Consider the following 21,360-nt stretch of genomic DNA (forward strand, 5'->3'; position numbering starts at 1 on the left):
TCCGTCTGCCACATGGGAGGTCCAGGGTTCAAACCCAGGGCCTCCTGACTCATGTGGTGAGCTGGCCCATGCACAGTGCTGATGCACGCAAGGAGTGCCATGCCATGTAGGAGTGTCCCCCGCATAGGGGAGCCCCACTTGCAAGGAGTGTGCCCCTTAAGGAGAGCCGCCAAGTGTGAAAGAAAGTGCAGTCTGCCCAAGAATGGCACCGCACACAAGAAGAGCAGACTCAACAAGAAGACGCAACAAAAAGAAACACATTCCCGGTGCCACTGATAAGGATAGAAGCAGTCACAGAAGAACACACAGCAAATGGACACAGAGAGCAGACAACTGGGGGGGGGGGGGGTGGAAGGGAGAGAAATAAATAAATAAATCTTAAAAAAAAAAAGATTACGTAAACACTTTCAAAATCTTTTGGAGATATCAACTGAATTTTAACACAGTCTTGTAGTCATTCAAATGATAGCTCCAAAAATATTGAAAGAAATTACCACAGTTTATGAAATCTTGCTGAATTAGTGGTGGGCAAAGAAACGAGGAGAGTGGGGCATCAGAGGGTTCGTATCCAAGAACAGAATGGTTTATTACACTAACTGATTTTCTTGTGTTGAACCACCCCTGCATACCTGGGATAAAACTCACTTGATCGCGGTGTATAATTCTTTTAATGTGCTTTGGGATTTGGTTTGCAAGTATTTTATTGAGGATTTTTGCATCTGTGTTCTTCAGAGAAATTGGTCTGTAATTTTCTTTTTTTGTGTTATCTTTTTCTGGTTTTAGTATTAAGGTGATATTGGCTTCATAGAATGAGTTTGGTAGTGTTCCTTCATGTTCAACTATTTGGAAGAGCTTGAGCAAGATTGGTATTAGATCATCTTTGAATGATGGTAGAATTTACTTGTGAAGCTGTCTGGTCCTGGGCTTTTCATTTGGGGGAGGTTTTTGATGGCTCTTTCAATCTTTCTTTCCTTGTCATTGGTTTGTTGAGGTCTTCTATTTCTTCCAGGGTCAGTGTAGTTCTTGGTATGTTTCTAGGAATTTGTCCATTTCATCTACATTGTCTAGGTTTTTTTTTTTGTTTTGGTGTGCATTTCTTCATAGTATCTTCTTATGATCTCTCTTATTTCTGCAGAATTGGTGGTAAGGTCCCGCCTTTCATTTCTGATTTTATTTATTTGTATCTTCTCTCTTTTTTTTTCCTTTGTTAGTTTAGCTAAGGGTTTGTTGATTTTGTTGATCTTCTTGAAGAACCAATCTTTGGTTTTGTTGATTCTATTATTTTTTTGTCCTCAATTTAATTTATTTCTGCTCCAATCTGTGTTATTTCTTTCCTTCAGCTTAGTTTGGGATTAGTTTGCTCTTCTTTTTCTATTTCCACCAGGTGTGCAGTTAGGTCTTTGATTTTAGCTTGTTCTTTTTTAATGTAAGCTTTGAGGGCCATAAATTTCTCTCTGAGCATTGCCTTTGCTGTATCCCATAAGTTTTGATATGTTGCCTTCTTGTTACCATTCATCTCATGATATTTACTGATTTCTTTTACAGTTTCTTCTTAGGCCTACTGATTATTTTAGTGTCTTGTTTAATCTCCAAATATTTGTATATTTTCCCTTTTTTCATCCAGTGTTGATTTCCAGCTTCATTACAATTAGAGAAGGTGCTTTCTATAATTTCAGTCTTTTTAAATTTACTGAGATCTGTCTTGTTTTCGTTTTTTTTTTAATTTTCTATTTTCCAATTCCTTTTTTTAATTTACATTAAGAATTTTTATTTCTTTAATTTTTTTAAATTAATAGATCACAAGGAATGTTACATTAAAAAACATAAAAAAAACAAAAAAACATAAGAGGTTCCCATGTAACCCACTCACCACTCCCCACCACATCATTTTTGTAAATTGTATTTTCTTGAAGATATATACATCACATAAAAAATGTTACACTAAAAAATGTAAGAGGTTCCTGTATACCCCCCACCCCCCCACCCCACTCCTCCCACTCCAGCCACCTCCCTCATCATTGCAGCACCCTCACCGCACTCAGTGCACATTTTGGGGCACTACTGCACTACACAGATAATAGTTAACCCTGTAGTTCACACTCTCCCCCAGTACATTCAGTGGGTTATGGCAGGATATATAAAGTCCAACATCTGACCCTGCAATATCATTAAGGCAACTCAAAATCTCAAAAATGTCCCCACATCACATCTCTTCTTCCCTCTCCCTGCCCTCAGCAACTACTGTGGCCACTTTCTCCACCTCAATGCTAAAATTTCTTCTATTACTCATCATAATAGTTTTATAGTAGAATATCAGTGAGTCCACTCTAGTCCATATTTTATTCCTCCATTCTGTGGACCCTGGGATGGCGATGTCCCCTCCACCTCTAGATCAAGAGGGAGCTTAGATTCCGCATGGATGATGGATACAATTCCTCTGCTTATAGTTATAGGCACTCTTGATTCCCTGGTGTGGTGGTTGACCATCTTCACCTCCCTGTTAGCTGACCTGGGTAAGACCAACGAACCAGAGAGTTGGAGTCACCACTCTGCTGAGGCTCAGGGCCCAGCTGGCACATGGGCAGTCCAGAGATTCAAGTCTCCTGAGCACGGACCATCCCTAGCGCCAACCACAAATTCAGTAAAAGTGACTGAAGAGGCTTGTATAGAAAAGTCATATCGGAGGAGACCTGTCTTGTGATCCAGTATATGGTCTATCCTGGGGACGGATCCATAAGTACTTGAAAAGGATATATATACTGCACTTTCGGGGAATAATGCGCTGTAAGTGTCTGTCATGTTTAGTTCATTTATCATATTACTCAAGCTCTCTGTTTCCTTATTTATCCTCTGTCCAGATATTCTGTCTAATGCTAGAAGTGGTGTATTGAAATCTCCAACTATTAATTTGGAGACATCTAATTCTTCCTTCAGTTTTGCCAGTATGTGCCTCATCTATCTTGGGGCACCCAGGTTAGGTGCATAAATATTTATTATTGTTATTTATTCTTGTTGAATTGCCCCTTTTATTAACATCTAATTACCTTCTTCATCTCGTATAACAGTTTTGCATTTAAAATCTATTTTGGGCAAGTGGATGTAGCTCAAGTGATTGGGTTCCCATCTACCATATAGGAGTAGTTCCTTGGCTCAGTTCCCGGGGCCTCCTGTTGAACGCTAGCTGGCCCAACAAAATGAAGCAACAAAGGAGACACAGAGGAGGGACAACAGGAGATGCAGCAAAGCAGGATGCTCCGGTGTCTCAAGTGATTGAGAGCCTCCCACATCAAAGGTCCAGGGATCAGTTCCTGATGCCTCCTAAAAGAGAAGATGTGAAGAGAAGACAGGTAGACACAGAGAGTGCACAGTGAATGGACAGAGAGCAGACAGCAAGCATTAAAAAACACAATGGGGTAGGGGAATAAATAAATTTTTTAAATCTTTAAAAAACAAACAATTTTGTCCGATATTACTGTCACTACGCCAGATCTTTTTGGGCTACTATTTGCATGGGATATCATTTTCTGACCTTTCACTTTAAACATGATTGTGTCCTTACATCTGAGGTGATTCTATTGTAGACAGCATATAGTTGACTTTTTTTTTTTTTGAGGTATCAGGCCAGAGATTCAACCTGGGACCTCGTATGTAAGAAGCCAGAGTTCAACCATAGCCACAAACTCAGCCACATCAGCATCAGCTTCCCTGAGTTGGTTTTTTTTATTGTCTGCTTGTTGTTTGCCTTTTTTTGTTGTTTTTATAAGGCATCAGGAACTGAACCCAGGACCTCCTATGTGGGAAGCAGGCACTCAACCACTTAAGCCACATCTGCTCCCAGCTCATATTTTTTTATTCTCTCAGTCTGTCTTTTGATTGAGGAGTTCAAACCATTAATGTTCAATATTGTTACTGTAAAGGCATTACTTCCTTCATCCATTTTCCATTTCATATCTTACTATGGTCTGTCTTTTTACCTTTTAAGTTACTAGTAATCTTCATTTTTCCATTCTTCTCCAAGTCTCTCACCCTTGTTTTTTTCCTTTCTGACTGTAGTACCCCCTTTAGTATCTCTTGTAAATCTCGTCTTTTCATAACATATTCTCTCTGTTTATCTGTGAACACTTTAATCTCACCCTCATTTTTGAAGGACAGTTTTTACTGGATAAAGAATTCTTAGCTGACAGTTTTTTTCTTTTAGTATCTTAAATACATCATACCACTTTCTACTCACCTCCATGGTTTCTGATGAGAGATCCATTTTCAGTTCATTTTTGTGAAAGATATAAACTCTACATTCAATTTCTTTGCATATGGATGTCCTGATGTTCCAGTACCATTTGTTGAAAACCATTTGTTGAATTTGTTCAATTCTCCATTGAATTCTCCATTGAATTACCTTTGCTCCTTTGTCAAAAATCAGGTGACTATATTTGTGTGAGTCTATTTCTGGGCTCTCTCTTCTGGTCCATTGATCTATTTGTCTTTTCTTTTGTCAATACCACATTGTCTTTGTCACTGTTGCTTTATCATAAGTCTTAAAGTTGAGTAATGTCAGTCCTTTGACTTCATTCTTCCTCAATATTATGTTGAATGTCCTGGGTCTTTTGCCTTTTCATCTAAACTTGGATTGTTTTATTTTCTAACCACAAAATAATTTGCTAGGGTTTTAACTTGTATTACACTGAATCAATAAATCAAGTTGGGAACTATTGGCATTTTAATATTAAATATTAAATTTTCTAAAGAACATGGAATACCTCTCCCTTTATTTAGATCATCTGTGATTTCTTTCACCAAAGTTTTTGTGGTTTTCCTCATGTAAATCTCATATATACTTTGTTATATTTATACCTAAGTTTCCTGTTTTTAGGGGTGCTAATATAAATGATATTATGTTCTGAATTTCAAATTCTGGTTGTTCAATACTAACATACAGGAAAGCAATAGACTTATATATTATCCTACAACCTTGCTATTATGATTTATTAGTGCCAGGAGTGTTTTTTGGTTTGTTTGGTTTTTTTTTCTCTCTCCCCTTCCCGACCCCCACCCCCAGTTGTCTGCTCTCTGTGTCCATTCGCTGTATATTCTTCTGTGACCACTTCTATCCTTATCAGCAGCACCAGGAATCTATGTTTCTTTTTGTTGTGTCATCTTTCTGTGTCAGCTTTCCATGTGTGTGGTACCATTCCTGGGCAGGCTGCACTTTCTTTCGCGCTGGGTGGCTCTTCTTATGGGGCACACTGCTTGCGCATGGGGCTCCCCTATGCAGGGACACCCATGCGTGGCAGGGCACTCCTTGCGCACATCAGCACTGCAGATGGGCCAGCTCCACACAGGTCAAGGAGGCCCGGGATTTGAGCTGCAGACCTCCCCTGTTGTAGGCGGATGCCCTATCCATTGGGCCAAGTCTGTTTCCCACAGGAGTGTTTTTGTTGTTATTGTTGACTCTGAAGTTTTCTCATTAGGCAATCATATCATATTATCTACAAATTAAGACTTTAAAAAAATATATATTTATTTTATTTACTTATATCTCCCCCCGCCCCCTTGTTGTTTGCATTTGCTGTGTCTGTTTGTTGTGTGCTGTTCTTCTTTTTAGGAGGCACTGGGAAACAAACCCAGGACCTCCACTGTGGTAGGGAGGTGCCTAATCACTTGAGCTGCCTCCACTCCCTGCTTTGTTGTGTCTCATTATGTTTTCCTCCTTGTATCTTCTCTTGCATCAGCTTGCCATGCCCATCACATCAGCTTGCTGTCTTGCTTGTCTTCTTTAGGAGGCACCGGGAACTGAACCCAGGACTTCCCATGTGGTAGGTGGGAGATCAATTGCTTGAGCCACATCCACTTCCCCATAATCAAGTTTTAAAACAATTCCCTCATGCCCTTTGCAGCTAATTTCTCCATATCACACCTCAACCCTGGCAACCACTGAACTATTTTCTGCCTCTGTATTGTTGACTTTTCCCAATGGAACTTTGGAATGTTGCCTTTGCTCCTGTTTCATTTACTTAGTGTACTATCTAAGTGTAATGCTCTTGCGATCCATCCATGTTGCATATGTCAGTAGTTTGTTCCTTCTTGTTGCTGTAAAGTATTCCATTATGTAGATATACTATAATTTGTTTTATCCTTTCACTTTTTGGTGAATATTTGGGTTGTCTCCACTATTTGTCTATTATTAATATTAATAAAGCTGCTATGAACATTTGTATTCAGATCTTTGTGTGCATATGTTTTCGTTTCTCTTGGGTAAATACCTGTGAGTGAGATGGCTGTGTGAATGTTTAACTTTATAAAAAACTGTCCATCTGTTTCCAAACTGAATGACCCATTCTACATTATGAGATTTCCATTTGTTTTATATCCTCAACAGAACTTGGTATTGTCAGTCTTTTTTATTTTAACCATTTTAGTAGGTGTGTACTATTATCTCTTTGTAGTTTTAATGTGCATTTCTCTAATAATTCAGTTATATTAAGCAAATTTTCATGTGCTTGTTTTCTATGTATATACTTTTTTGGTGAAGAGTCTTTTCAAATCTTTTACCCATTTTTTTTTTTAATTGGGCTGTTTGATTATTGAGTTGTAAGAGCTCTCCAAATATTTTGGATACAGGTTCTTCATGAAGTATGTGTTTTGCAAATATATTCTCCTACTTATGTGGCTTATCTTTCAAAGAGAAGTTTTTTATTTTGATTAAGTCCAATTTATCTATTTTTTTCCTAAATGATTCATGACTTTTGTGTCTTTTCTAGAACCCAAGCTCAAAAAGATTTTCTCCTGTGTTTTCTTCCAGAAATGTTAAGTTTAGTTCTTTGGCTTAGAACTATATCCATTTTAAGTTAATTTTTATATTCAGTGTGAGGTAGGGGTTGAGGTTCATTTGTGTGTGGATGTCCAGTTGTTCCTGCACTATCTGCTGAAAGCACTATTTTTTACTAATAGTAAGTCGATAATCATTAATCAAAACCATAAATGTATAGATCTATTTTTGGACCGTCTATTCTGTTGTCTTGATGTAAATGTATGTTCTTATTTTTTTTAAAGATTTATTTTTTATTTATTTCTCTCCCCTTCCCCTTGTCCCCAGTTGTCTGCTATCTATGTCCATTCACTGTGTATTCTTCTATGTCTGCTTGTATTCTTGTCAGTGGCGCCACTCCTGGGCAGGATGCACTTTTTTTGCACAGGGCAGTTCTCCTTACAGGGTGCACTCCTTATACATGGGGCTCCCCTACACAGTGGACACCCCTGCATGGCATGGAACTCCTTGCACACATCAGCACTGCACATGGGCCAGCTCACCACACAAGTCAGGAGGCCTTGGGTTTGAACCCTGAACCTCCCATGTGGTAGGCAGACATACTATCAGTTGAGCCAAATCCACTTCCCTAAATGTATAATCTTACACCTACATCAGACAGTATTACTGTAGCTTTATAAGAAATCTTGAAATCAGGTTATCTGAGTCTTCCAACTTTGTTCCTGTTTGAAGTTGTTTTGACTATTTCTAGGTCTTGTGCTTTTCATGTAAGTGTTAGAAACAGCCTATCAGTAGTTTCTTTAAAAACAAAACAAAACAAAAAAAAAAACAACCCTGCTGGAATTTTGACCTGCATTGCATTAAGTTGATAAATCAGTTCAGGGAAAATTGACAATTTAATAACGTTGAGTCTTTTTATCCAGGGATCTTTCTCTCTCTCTCTTTTTTTTTGAACTGCTGGGTCTGGGGATTGAACCCCATACCTTGTTTGTGGGAAGCTAGCACTCAACCACTGAGCCATATCAGCTCCCCTGAGTTGGTTTTTCCATTTGTTTGCTTGTTGCCTGTATTTTTGTTTCTAAGAGGCACTGGGGACTGAACCTGGGACCTCCCCATATGGGAAGCAGGTGCTCAACTGCTTGAGCCACATCCATTTCCTCCATTTATTTTTCTCAGCAGTGTTTTATAATTTAGTGTACAGGTCTTATACACATTTTATTAAATCTATCACTGCTAATTCATGTTTTGATACTTTTTATAAGTAATATTTTTATTTCATTTTTCAGTTCATTTCTAATATATAATAATATAATTAACCTTTGTATTTTATTTATAGCCTATAATCTTTGAACTTAAAGTCTAGAAGTTTTTCTGTAGAATCTTTGGGCTTTTCTTTATACATAATCATGTAGTCTGCAAAGAAAATTAGTTTTTCTTCTTTCCAATCATACCTTAAGTTCCTTTTTCTTTGTAATATTGCACTGATTAAAACCTTTAATAGCATGGTGAATAAAAGTAGAGAGAGCAAATGGTCTTTGCCTTTTTCCAGACCATAAACTCAGTCTTTCACCATTAAATGTATTGTTAGCTCTAGACTTTTTGTAAATGTCTTTAATCAGATTGAGAACATTTGCTACTGTTCCTAGTTTCCTAAGAATTTTTATCAAAATGGTATTCTATCTCTCTTCTTCATTTTCTTACTCTTATTCAGTAAAATAGTCCATGTGTTGCTTGTCATCTTAATGGATACGTGATATTAGCTTATATGCAGTTCATATTTTTTACTTAAAAGATAAAGGAACTTTAAAAAGTTCTTTGAAGAAATCATAAATAAGCTAATATTTGCTTAAAAGATAAAGGAACTTTAAAAAGTTTTTTAAAGAAATTCGTAAATAAGCTAATAGAGATTTACTTAAAAGATAAAGGAACTTCACTTAAAAGATAAAGGAACATTAAAAAGTTCTTTAAAAAATTTCATATATAATCTAATATATTAAGTAGCAAAAAAAAATTTTGCTCTGCACTACATATTCAGTATTTAAATAGCTAGCTATAAGACCTTCCAGTCATCTATTTCTTCTTCATTGAGCTTTGATAGTTCTGACTTGCGGTAATTTGTCAATTTCATGTTAATTGCCAAATTTATTGGTGTGACTTGTTCATAATATACCCTTATTGTCTTTTTGATATCTATAGGATCTGTAGTGATACATCTTCAGTTATATATTATTTTGGTAATTTGTGTCTTTTTTTCTTCTTCTTGACATTCTGGCTACAGGTTTATCAATTTTATTTCTTATCAAAGAACCAGCTTATGGTTTCATTGATTTTCTTTATTTTTTTCTGTTTTAATGACTTCAGGTTTTACATGTATTTTTCCATCTGTTTGCTGTGGGCTTGATTTGCTTTTTTTGTTTCTTAAAGTAAAAGCTTTAGATCTTAGATTTGAGATCTTTCCACTTTTCTAATATTAATATTTAATGCCATAATTTTCTTCTAAGCAACTTTTTAGTTGAGTGGCAATAAATTTTGGTGTGTTGTGCTTTCCTTTTCATTCTTTTTAAAATATTTTCTGGGAAGCAGATTTGGCCAATTAGTATGGCATCCGCCTACCACATGGGAGGTCCATGGTTCAAATCCAGGGCCTCCTGACCCGTGTGATGAGCTGGCCCACACACAGTGCTGATGAGAGCAAGGAGTGCCATGCCACGCAGGTGTGTCCCCTGCATTGGGGAGCCCCACGCAAAAGGAGTGCACCTCATAAGGAGAGCCGCCCAGCGGGAAAAAAGTGCAGCCTGCCCAGGAATGGCACTGCACACATGGAGAGCTGACACAGCAAGATGACACAACAAAACGAGACACAGATTCCAGGTGCCACTGGCAAGAATACCAACGGGCACAGAAGAACACACAGCAAATGGACACAGAGAGCAGACAACTGGAGGAGGGGAGAGAAATATTTTTTTTAAATATGTCTTAAAAAAATAAAATATTTTCTAATTCCCCTTTGTTTTCTTCCTTGAACCCCTTGGGTAATTTAGAAGTGTCTAGTTTTATTTTCAAATATTTGAGAATTTTCCAGGTAGCTTTCTGTTATTAATTTCTACTTTAATTCCATTGTGATCACAGAATATACATTGTATATTTTCAATTCTTTAAAAAATTTTAAGATTAGAATTCTGGTCCATTATATAGGTTATTTTAGTGACAGTTCCAATGCCTTGAAACCAGTATGGGCGCTACTACTGTTGTGTGTTTAGTTCTATAAATATCAATTACTTCAGGTTGGTTGATAATGTTCAAATCTTCAAGATCCTTACTAAGTTTTTGTGTTTACTTTTTCTAACAAGTACTAAAAGAGAAGTTTTGAAGTCTCCAACTATATGAACTTGAAATTCAGTTCACCTGCTTGCTGATCTCACCTCTCTGATTAGAGGGATCCAAAAAGCTAGGATTTTGTAAATTATCAACTGTTTTGCATTGTTAGGGTAGGAATAATACTGTTCCGTTGTGACTCTCTCTGTCCTAAAGAAAGTGAAACCAATAATCATTTTTATTTCTTAAACAAACGTGGCCTGCCTCAGTTTACTTACCTGTAAAATAGAACATTTGAGGTTCTTCATGGGGTTGTTGTGAAAATTAAATAAGGTTATATATGTCTATGTATATGTATGTTTGTATGTATATCTGTCACTTAAAAGAGTGACACACAATAAGCACTATAACATTTCAACTTTGATTTTTGTTATGAAACAGTTCTTTGGTGATACAGTAGCTTAATTTAAGGTAAACATCAGAGAGTCTCATTAGGACCATTTCCTTTTAATCAAATGTTATTTTCTTGAGTTTCTCTTCTAACATCTGAATGTAGGATGTGAGCTAATGTACCAAATTTAAAAATAGATTCAATCAAACTGACTCACATTGACTAGAATTTTTAAAATCCATGAATACATAGTAGACCCCTCTGGATTTCTTCAGTTCTAAAATTTTGTGCTTTTTAGAGTTATTTTGATAAATATCAATTTCTTTAACTTTGTCCCTTACCTTAGCATCATAGTCTCAATTTAAAATAAATTTACCTTATAGAAATATCTGTGTAATTATTTTTCAGGGTATTATGAAATGTCAGAAATACAAATTTTATTTAATGAGCCCTTTATTGTTTTCATTTTTATATATAAAGGCAACATCAGATGCTGACTTGAAAGAACATATGGTTGGAATTATATTCAGCAGGAGTAAACTGACTAACTTACAAAAACAGGTTGGTTAATTGCCACTTCATTGTCTTTGTCAATATTTTTTTTTGAAGGGACTGGGCCAGGATTGGACCTCTGACCTTGTATATGGGACACCAGGGCTCAACCACTGATCCACATCGGCTCCCCTGAGTTGATTTTTCATTTGTTTGCTTGTTGTTTGCTTTTTTGTTTTTAGGAGGCACCAGGGACTAAACCCAGGGCCTGCCATGTGGGAAGCAGGTGCTCAACCGCTTGAGCTACATCCACTTCCCTATGGACGCTTTTTTATCCTGGCTTTTTTATACGTCCTGCAGAATGTGTCTTCTTTTATCTAGAGAGAAATGAGTATATTGGCATACCTGCATCCGTTTAAAGATTTTGTTATGTTAACTTTTTTTCTTTGCTCCTTTTTGTTATTCTTATTTTCAGGTAGTTTGTTTTCTTTTGGCATTAAATACAGCTATAGAAGGTTTCATTGATTTGCATTTCCTGTTTCCCTTCTTTCACTGTTTTTGTTGTTTTGTTTTTAATTTTTTTGCTGAATAATTATAGCTTTAACTAAACCAGTGTTGATATTTTTAATTATAAAGGGGTAGGAGGGGGGGTAGCTCTAGGTGTACAAATAACAGGGTACTTACATAACATAAAAGAAGTCCCCCCAAAACCAAATAAAATGTTGATTTTTAAATCAGTTTATTGTTTTAACTTTCAATACCATTAAATCTTTTTTAAAATAAATTGCAGCATGAATTTAATTGTGTTTTGTCTTTATAACAGCATTTCATCAAATCTTAGATGCTATCAATTAAAAAATATGCTGCTATTTAATATATCACCAAAAGAGAAAAATTGCTGCCAGTTAAATTATGAATGCCATCAAACCCATTATGAATAGGAATGTGAAAATGTGAAAAAGAAAATGTGCCTTTAAGATTATAAAATATGTTAATTGATTTTATTTGATGTGCTAAGCCACAGGCAAAGGGTATGGATAAATTGTATATAATCAGTTTCTAAATTATGGTTGATGTAAATAATCAGATTTTTATCATGATTCCCTTAACTTTTCCTTAATTGAGAGAATGTTAGGATGGAGAATTAACTGAGAGGAAGAATATTAAATTGAGCATCAACTTATATTCTTGTGTTTTTACCAGCAGTAGTAGATAGGCCTTACAAATACATGTTTACATTTTCTTTATGTCACCTATAAACAGGTTTGTGCTCACATCGTCCAGGCTATTCGCATGGAAGCCACCAGAGTCCGTGAAGAATGGGAGCATGCCATATCAAGCAAAGAAAACGCCAATTCTCAGCCAAATGATGAAGATGCCTCCTCTGATGCTTATTGCTTTGAGCTGCTCTCTATGGTTTTAGCTTTGAGTGGCTCTAATGTGGGCCGGCAGTATCTGGCTCAGCAGCTAACTCTGCTTCAGGATCTCTTTTCACTGCTTCATACAGCCTCTCCTAGAGTCCAGAGACAGGTGACTGATCATACCACTTACCATTTTGCTTATTTTGTTACTTAATATGATAGTTTCAACACTGTTAAAATTCAACTAGCAAAGAGTCTTAAGTATAGATTTTTTTTCCTGAGGTACCGGGGCTCAGGATTCAACCTGGGATCTCGCATATGAGAAGCAGATGCTCAGCCACCAAGCCACATCAGCTCACCTGAGTTGGTTTTTTGTTTGTTTGCTTGTTGTTTGTTTGTTCCTTTTCTTTTTTTTTTTTAGGCACAGGAACCTCTTGAGCTACATCTGCTTCCCATTTAGTACAGATTTTTTAATGTTTGTTAATTTCTCCTTTAGTCCTGATCAAATAAAAAGGCATTTTTTTTTCTTGCTGCCCTAGAGTGGTAATTACCACTCCCGAAATTTAAAAGTAGGGTTTAAATCATATTCCTGTCCTTCTCAAAACTTTTAAAGTCACAGAATGTCAGCTAGGCTCATTTTTTTAAAAAAATTTTAAACAGCAATCTTCAAATGGAACTTTTTCCTTCTTTTTCTTATCAGGTGACCTCTCTACTAAGACGAGTTTTGCCTGAAGTGACCCCTAATCGTCTGGCCAGCATCATAGGAGTGAAATCCTTACCCCCAGCAGATATCAGTGATATCATACACTCAACAGAGAAAGGAGATTGGAATAAGCTAGGTATCTTGGACATGTTTCTAGGATGCATTGCCAAAGCACTCACTGTGCAGCTAAAAGCCAAAGGAACCACAATCACTGGAACAGCTGGTGCCACTGTGGGCAAAGGAGTTACAACAGTTACCCTTCCAATGATTTTCAATTCCAGGTAGGTCATTCCCTCTGTTTTGGTGCTGAAATAGGACAGAGTGAATTCCTGTTGGGCGAATTATGACATGATTTCAATTTCATCCATATTTGTTTACCAAACAGAGTCCATGAATAACTGACCCATATATATAAAAGGAATATTGTATATAATAAAGGTGTTATTTCCAATTAATGAAGAAAGAAAAGTCTTAATACATGATGTTGGGATGTTTGGATACAGGTGTAAAAATATTATGGACCCTTACCTCACACCATATACAAACCTCAGGTCAATTAAATATAAATATATATAATATAAATAATAAAAATATCAATTAAATCTTCCTTTGTTTTCATACTACTAGAACAAATTACAGAAGGGATATTTTTGTAATCTTCTATTTTGAAAGACATTAAAACACAAAACCCAAAAGTCATAGAGGAAAAGATTCACGGATTTGGCTAAGTAAAAATAATGAATTGAGAGATGATAGTATTAAAATGTCTTAAAATACAAGCAACTGATTTGGAAGAAAATTTAAGACCTGTGTAACAGAAAATAAATTAATAGCCATAATATTAGAAGAATGAATATAAATAATGGGAAAAAGAAAAACAACTGCTAGAACTGTTGATTCAAGAAGAAGAATTACAAAGGTCCATAAATAAATGAAATGACACCTCAGAGAAATGTAGATTAAAACAATAGCAAATACTTTTGATGCTTTGGCAGCATTAAAAGGAAATAGGAATTCTCATCTAACATAAATTGCTACAACCTTTTTTGAATGTTATTTTGATAATATCTCACTATATTTAAAGTATGCCTGTCCTTTGACTCACCAGTTGTGCTTCTAGAACTGTTTCCCTCAAAAATGTTCAAACATGTGCACCAAGAGATACATGCAAGTATGTTCTAGAATTGTAACAGAAAATTAAAGCTTCCTAATGTTCATCATGAGAGGAATGTTTAAACAAGTATGGTCAATCACTCTGTAAAATACATTTCAAACATTTGTGAAAATGTATTTTGATTTTTCCCCAAACATCATTTATTACTTAAAAAGAAGATGATATCACTGCATTTCCTGAAAACAGAAATACTCAGGATATATTAAGTTTAAAAAAAAAATAAAATTGGTAGAACATCAGTATATAAGAAGGAAGAAAATTACAGGTGAATGTTTCTAAATAAACTACCAGGTAAATATCTGGAACAATGCTACCCAAAGAGCCAAGAAAAAATAAGAAGATTGTACCATGATATCAGTCAGGGCATCACTTCCTTTATCTAGTCTTTCTAGAAAACAAAATATCAGCTGAACTAAACGGTAATGTGTTCAGTGATATAATATGTTGATTTACATGATGGCACAAGCTCCTTAACTCTTTGTGGACTGGTAGCAAATAGTTTGTAGACAGTCAACTCGTCCAAGCTCTACACTTTGAGTAGCTTGGTGTTAGAAGATGAAACCAAAAATACGTGTAAACAAATATTTGAAAGAGAACACAAATCAGAATAGTTGCTTTGTTGGGATTGAAGACATGGATGATGGGTAATATTTTGATTAATTTTCTTTTAAAATGCTCTGAGTCGACAACTTAAGAAATAAAATGTTACACACTGGAATAGGAGTTTTCATCTTACTCATTTGTCACAACTATCAATGACTGATTTATACCTGCTAATTTTTCTTTGTAGTTACATTCGACGGGGTGAAAGTCATTGGTGGATGAAGGGCTCAACTCCTACCCAGATCTCAGAGATCATTATTAAACTTATTAAGGATATGGCAGCAGTAAGTTCCCATTCTCCTGACCATATATCAGTGAGGAACAATAGTAATTAAAAACATGCATCTAATTCTACCGAATTTTTGAGAAGTACAGTGGTTGTGTTTTGCTTTACTTAAAGGTACTTTTAAGTCTGTTAACTGCTTTGCCATTTTTCTTTTCAGTTAAGTGATAAATTAGTCCTTTATGTAAACTATGTTCTTTACAGACTTTCAATTAATTTACTCAATAATCGTTACATATGTCTTCCAAGACTTTAAAACTTTAAAAATAAAATAAAATATGGTCTTTCAGACTCAAAAAGAGCCTGAGTCCAAAAGCTTTTAAAGGGGAAAAAAAAGTATCCCTAAAGTGAAAGTTTTTAATTCTCTTTATTGTTTTTGTCTGTTTGTTTTTTCCAAACTCATGGTTTATAAAGCATTTTTTTTTCCTATATTAATGTCCTCTACTAGTGTATAGGGAAATCTGAGAGTGTGAAGGATAGGAAGGTACTTCTCAGGATGTCTGGCTCTTAATAGTTTCTCCATACTGCTAGTGTATATTCCCTTGTTTTCCAGGAGTCCAGCCTAAGGAGGGCAAGATACTGTCAAATGTATATCCTTGAGAGCTAGAATGAACAGAAGGCATGGAGGAGAAGGAATTTGAACTGCTCCTTAAAAGATTGATAGTGTGTGGATATGAGAGTGGGAGGATATTCTAGGGGTAATGTGGAATTCTATCACTTTTCTCAACAACGTGGGCATTTTGTCAATCTTTATGGCAAATAGGCTTTCCCAGTGTGTTTATTTGATGAAAATATAATTTAGTAACAACTAAATTATATATTAGTAAAGTACTGTTATATAATTAAACATTGATGGTCATTAAAAATAAAGTTAGCAAATAAAAACAGTTGCAATTTGAGACCACTTATATACTTGGTATCCAGAAATGCTCACCTAAACCAATTAGTTCAGCTATATAAATTTAATTTTAAATAACAAGGTTTCAAAACCAAAATTGCTCAAGCAGACACCTTAGTACTTCTGTTACGTTTTTATCCATGTAAGAGGAAATAGCCTTGAATTCTACAGGAAAAATAGTATTGAGAACTTAAATTTCTCTTTACTTTTCTCTTGAATCATCAAAATAGCGATTAGAAGTTGAGTTTTTCACAGGGTTGTTTCTTTTTTAAAGATTTTTATTTATTTCTCTCCCTCCTCCCCCCAGTTGTCTGTTCTCTGTGTCTATTTGCTGCGTGTTGTTCTTTGTCTGCTACTGTTGTTGTCAGCAGCATGGGAATCTGTGTTTCTTTTTGTTGCGTCATCTTGTTGTGTCAGCTCTCCGTGTGTGCGGCGCCATTCCTGAGCAGGCTGCACTTTCTTTCGCGCTGGGCGGCTCTCCTTACGGGGCGCACTCCTTGTGCGTGGGGCTCCCCTACATGGGGGACACTCCTGCGTGGCAGGGCACTCCTTGGGCACATCAGCACTGCGCGTGGGCCAGCTCCACACGGGTCAGGGAGGCCCAGGGTTTGAACCACGGGCCTCCCATGTGGTAGATGGATGCCCTATCCACTGGGCCAAGTCCGCTTCCCTTCACAGGGTTTTAAAGGATTTTTATTACAGCTCTCTGCCCTTTTTTCTAAAATGTCATGGTTTTACTACAAACTAATCTTTCTTTTTAGTGAGAGATGTTTATGCAAGAATAGAATTTACAGACTTTGTAATGCATTTCTCGTTACTTTTTAAAATATTCCATCCTGTTCAAAAGGGTCATCTGTCAGAAGCTTGGTCCCGAGTGACAAAAAATGCCATAGCAGAAACCATCATTGCCTTGACCAAGATGGAAGAAGAATTTAGGTCTCCAGTGAGATGTATTGCAACAACTAGGGTAGGTTTTTGGTTCATTTGGTCTGTTTATTGCATCTTCTTTTTCATTAATAGCTTTGAACAGACTTTAAACAATGTCAGCTTAAACTGCATTTCTTTCTTCTCAAATATTATACTTATTGAAAAAGTGGGAAGACCTTTTTAAAATTATGAACTAAATATGGTGGTCATTATTATTCACTGTTATGTGTTCTGCACATAATAACTTATTTTTGTTATTATTTTGGAAGCTACAGATATACTAGTTAACAAAATCTAAATTACATTGTGCGAGAGTGTATCGTCTTTCCAATGATCCATTCACTGTGGTTTACTCAGACTAAACTGAGTGAGCATGATGCTGGATGGGCTGGAGGTTCTTGGAAAACAAGGTCCTTGCCTACTCCTCTTTATATGGCCCAGTTGTTCCTAATGTAAGCTCTGTGGCCTTTTTTCTGGATTGAAGGGCTTTACTTTTGAAAAGCATAAAGTGTGTTCCCAGGGTGAAATGGAATGGAATCTCTTAAGAAATGGGGTTGTATTCTTTAGATGAAATATCTGTAGTAACTATTAACATACCAAATTTCATTTCCATATGTTTCCAAAAGAGATTTGAGATTTCCTTGAAGCAGGGCAGTGTGACAGCATTAGGAAAAAGTGAACACTGATATTCTCAGAATATCTGAGTTTATCTTCAGAAATCTGAAGAAGAAAATAAATTGTATTTCCCTGAGAAAGAAAAAGGCAATTTATGCTGTGTTTCAAGGGAGCGTGACACCTGAAGCAGCTGATTTTGACACCATGCATGCATTCTTTTCTTTTGTTCTATGAAAAAAAATCCTATGCTCTCCTTTCTCTTTGCATACTTTGCTTATTTTTCTTTTTCTGTTTCTTCGTCCTCATTTATTCTCCTTTACTCTTCATATCCAGTGACACCCATACACACTTCTTAGAGTTGAACCAGTTCAATAATTTTCTGGTCGTCAAGAAGGAAGGAATATGTCATTCTGCATACAAGTTAAGCATACCCTTTAAGCCTCAGAAAACTTTAAACTATTTTTTCAGTGCAATTTTCTGAATTTTATTGGGCATTTATTTCTTTTTGACAGTGAACCAAGCATAGTGTTAGGCACTTTGAGGCATACAGAGGAAATGTTATGATTTAGAAGAATTTAATATGTACCCAACTACTCGTAAGACTATGCAAAATTAAACAGACAGCTATTATACTATCTTCCTTGGAATTTATTGCCTTAGACAGATGATGCTGGGTATGGAAAAATATGTAGAAGTCATTATTACAGTATATATTAAATAAATATATAGTAATTTATTTGTTGATATGTCATTTACATAAAGGGTAAGTTCTTATTTCAGGTAGAAAACAGTAGGGTTCCTCATAGAAACAGTCATTTATTCAGTAAATATTTGAGTGTCTGCCATGCGCACAGCCCATATGGGAATGAGCATGTGTACCTGCTACCACATCAGGAAAAATAGAGTGCCACGAGGTCCTAAATATTTTCAAATTCAGCCAACATTTATAGAGCCATTATCACATGTCAGACAGTGTTTTATTTTAAGTCTTTCCTAAAAATTCAACAGTGTTAACAACCTTTTATTTCAACAGCTGTGGCTTGCTCTCGCATCACTGTGTGTTCTTGATCAGGACCATGTGGATCGTCTCTCCTCAGGTAGATGGATGGGAAAGGATGGGCAGCAAAAGCAAATGGTAAGATCAGAGTTTTTTTATAAACACTTATCTTATATTGCTTTATCATGAGGCATTTTTATTTAGACCACCTTTTTAAAAAAAAAAAACTGCTATGATAAATACACAATTAGTGGAGCTATTGTAAAATTTTGTTACATTGGCCCAGTTTGTCTCCAGTCTTTTTCACTTAGGGTGCCTTCACAGTTCCTTAGGAATGTTACAGGCTTTAATTTAATTACTTAAAAGAGTTTCACCTTCTTCTCCAAGTCAATTTGCATCATATCAAAATTTGTTTTTAGTGAGACTCTGATTCTATGTCTAGGCTTTGTACTAAAAATTAATCAGTCTTCTGGTAGGAAGGAAATAAAGCAGTAGGAGGGGCAACATGCCACACCATTTATTCACATATGTACTTAAAGTACATTTGTTAGGTATCCTTTGGTTTACTGAAAGGGCAGGCTTTATATGGGCCCTTTCAGCTTTTTCTTATTTACAATCAAGTTTTTAAAATGATTCATATGTTCATTTAGCATATAGAGTACAGTAACTTTTGAATATAATGGGGAAAAATTTAAGTCACTAAGTGAAGTATACATGTTTATTATATTAATCTTCGAAACCAGATAGTGTACTAATCATTGAATTTGGGTCTTTGAAGGATTTTTATAGTTAAATACAATTGCCCTAATTCTCTTTAACCTTAGGTTTCTAAATTGTTAATATACTTCAGAATAACAAAATATCTTAAGTTACATTCAATTTGCCTGCATTTCTGTGACTTTCTTTTTAATCTATTGTAATATTTGGAAATATCTTATTTTAGCCTATGTGTGATAACCATGATGATGGTGAAACTGCAGCAATCATTTTATGCAACATATGTGGAAATTTATGTACTGATTGTGACAGATTCCTTCATCTTCATCGTCGAACCAAAACTCATCAGAGACAGGTAACAGTTTCTGTCCTTATACCCTGAACAGTCTCTGGAACATAAATATATTTAATGTATTTTGAAATAAATGTGAGAAGGAAGCTTGGTGTAGTGGCGGGAAAAATGGACTTTGGAGGCAAATAATCTGGGTTCAGTTCCTAGCCATCTCATTTAACAACTGAATAAATTGAATGTGTTCTTTAACCTCTCTGAGATATAGTTTCCTCAGTTATAAAAACATGTCGGTTGTGAAGAACAAAAGTAGACATTTGGGAACTACCTAAGAGTGCTTCGTAAATGAAAGCCACTATTGTTATTGTTATTATCATTATCATTATCATTATTGGATAATTAAATGTCATACTTCCTCTTCCAGAATGGCAAATTTTTTTTTCCCTTTTCTTTAATGAAACAATAGGTCTTCAAAGAAGAAGAAGAAGCAATAAAGGTTGACCTTCATGAAGGTTGTGGTAGAACCAAATTGTTCTGGTTGATGGCACTGGCAGATTCTAAAACAATGAAGGCAATGGTGGAATTCCGAGAACATACAGGTAAAAGAGGATTAAAGATTAAGTCAAGCCTACTTACTGTTTTAAACTAGATGTTAATCCATTTAATGTGAATTACTTTGAGGGATATTCTTATGTCTAATTAGGACATTATTGATCACTGTCTGTATTATTATATTTACTAGAGACAGGCATTGTTGTAGAGAAGAAAGGGCATTAGACTAAAAGTCAGGAAATCTGCTTTGCCATTAATGAGCTGTGTGATCTTTGGCAATTCATTTAACCTCTCTGAGTGTCCTCATCTATACTGAGATGTCCAGATACATACCTCTCTGGTAACCTTCAGAAGTATTAGGTATTCCCATAAGTAAGCATTGCTCACTAAAGGGTACTCCAAGATAAGATACACTTCTGTTGATATTTCTTCCTAGTTGTTAGCTGTAGCCTCATAATAAGCATTGCTACCCTAGATGATCACTAAGATCTTTTCTTGCTATGAGGTTATATGATTTTATGATATTCTCAGAGGTTTTGGTAGACTAGTGCTTCTCAATATTTCCGATAGTTCTTTTCCCATTGGTAGTAATAAATAAAATAATTAACAAAGTTGAATAGACATTCCTTTAAACAAAAAATAATTCAGGAATATTTAATGTACTTCTATCTTCCAAACATACTACTTTTCAGTTTACTTTTTTCCAGAATGAGTGTGGTATATTCTTAGCTTAAAGTTACATTGTCTTCCAAATTCTAAATTTTCAACCCATCTGCAGTCTGCCTCTTGTCTGACTGCTACAAACTTCTGATGTTGGAGTTAGGTGCAAACCTGAATAAATTTAACTTAAATGTATAGTGAATTAGTTACATAGTTGATTGTTTTTCTCTTTTGATCTTTCAATGCAGTCTATTGTATTAATAAGTGTTCTAATGTTGAGCAGTCCTTGTGTTCATGATATAAACCGTCCTTTTTGAAAAACTTTCAATAATATTCTATAAATACTGCTGAACCCAATAAATTAATTTTTTATTTAAAATTTTTGAATCTGTTTTAAAACAAGTTGATTTGTAATTTTCAAATCTCCCTGTCCTTTTTCCTGTTGTTCTATTCTTGTTTTATGGAGTCTATTCATTCTTTCTCTAAATATTTCAAACATATTTAAATTCCTTTTCAAATTGCTTTATTTTTGTTTGATCCTTGGGTGGGAATTTTTCTGTTTTTCAAGTTTCTTAATCTCTTATGATAGGTTTTTCTCCCATGCCTTGTAATTTTGC

General features: G+C 35.5%; 1 protein-coding gene across 30 annotated transcripts in view; it reads left to right on the forward strand.

Annotated features, from left to right (window-relative positions):
- Positions 1 to 21,360, forward strand: part of MYCBP2 (MYC binding protein 2) — a 263,861-nt gene that overhangs the window by 229,943 nt on the left and 12,558 nt on the right. For all 30 annotated transcript variants that reach the window (XM_058276528.1, XM_058276529.2, XM_058276532.2 and 27 more), the window contains 8 exons: positions 10,953 to 11,033; positions 12,228 to 12,494; positions 13,026 to 13,309; positions 14,993 to 15,089; positions 16,834 to 16,953; positions 18,562 to 18,663; positions 19,469 to 19,597; positions 19,998 to 20,130. In XM_058276528.1, coding sequence (XP_058132511.1) covers positions 10,953 to 11,033; positions 12,228 to 12,494; positions 13,026 to 13,309; positions 14,993 to 15,089; positions 16,834 to 16,953; positions 18,562 to 18,663; positions 19,469 to 19,597; positions 19,998 to 20,130 — 1,213 coding nt within the window. The remainder of the gene's footprint in view (positions 1 to 10,952; positions 11,034 to 12,227; positions 12,495 to 13,025; positions 13,310 to 14,992; positions 15,090 to 16,833; positions 16,954 to 18,561; positions 18,664 to 19,468; positions 19,598 to 19,997; positions 20,131 to 21,360) is intronic.

The sequence above is a fragment of the Dasypus novemcinctus genome, chromosome 15, assembly GCF_030445035.2.
Source record: "Dasypus novemcinctus isolate mDasNov1 chromosome 15, mDasNov1.1.hap2, whole genome shotgun sequence".
Classification (NCBI taxonomy): Eukaryota; Metazoa; Chordata; class Mammalia; order Cingulata; family Dasypodidae; genus Dasypus; species Dasypus novemcinctus.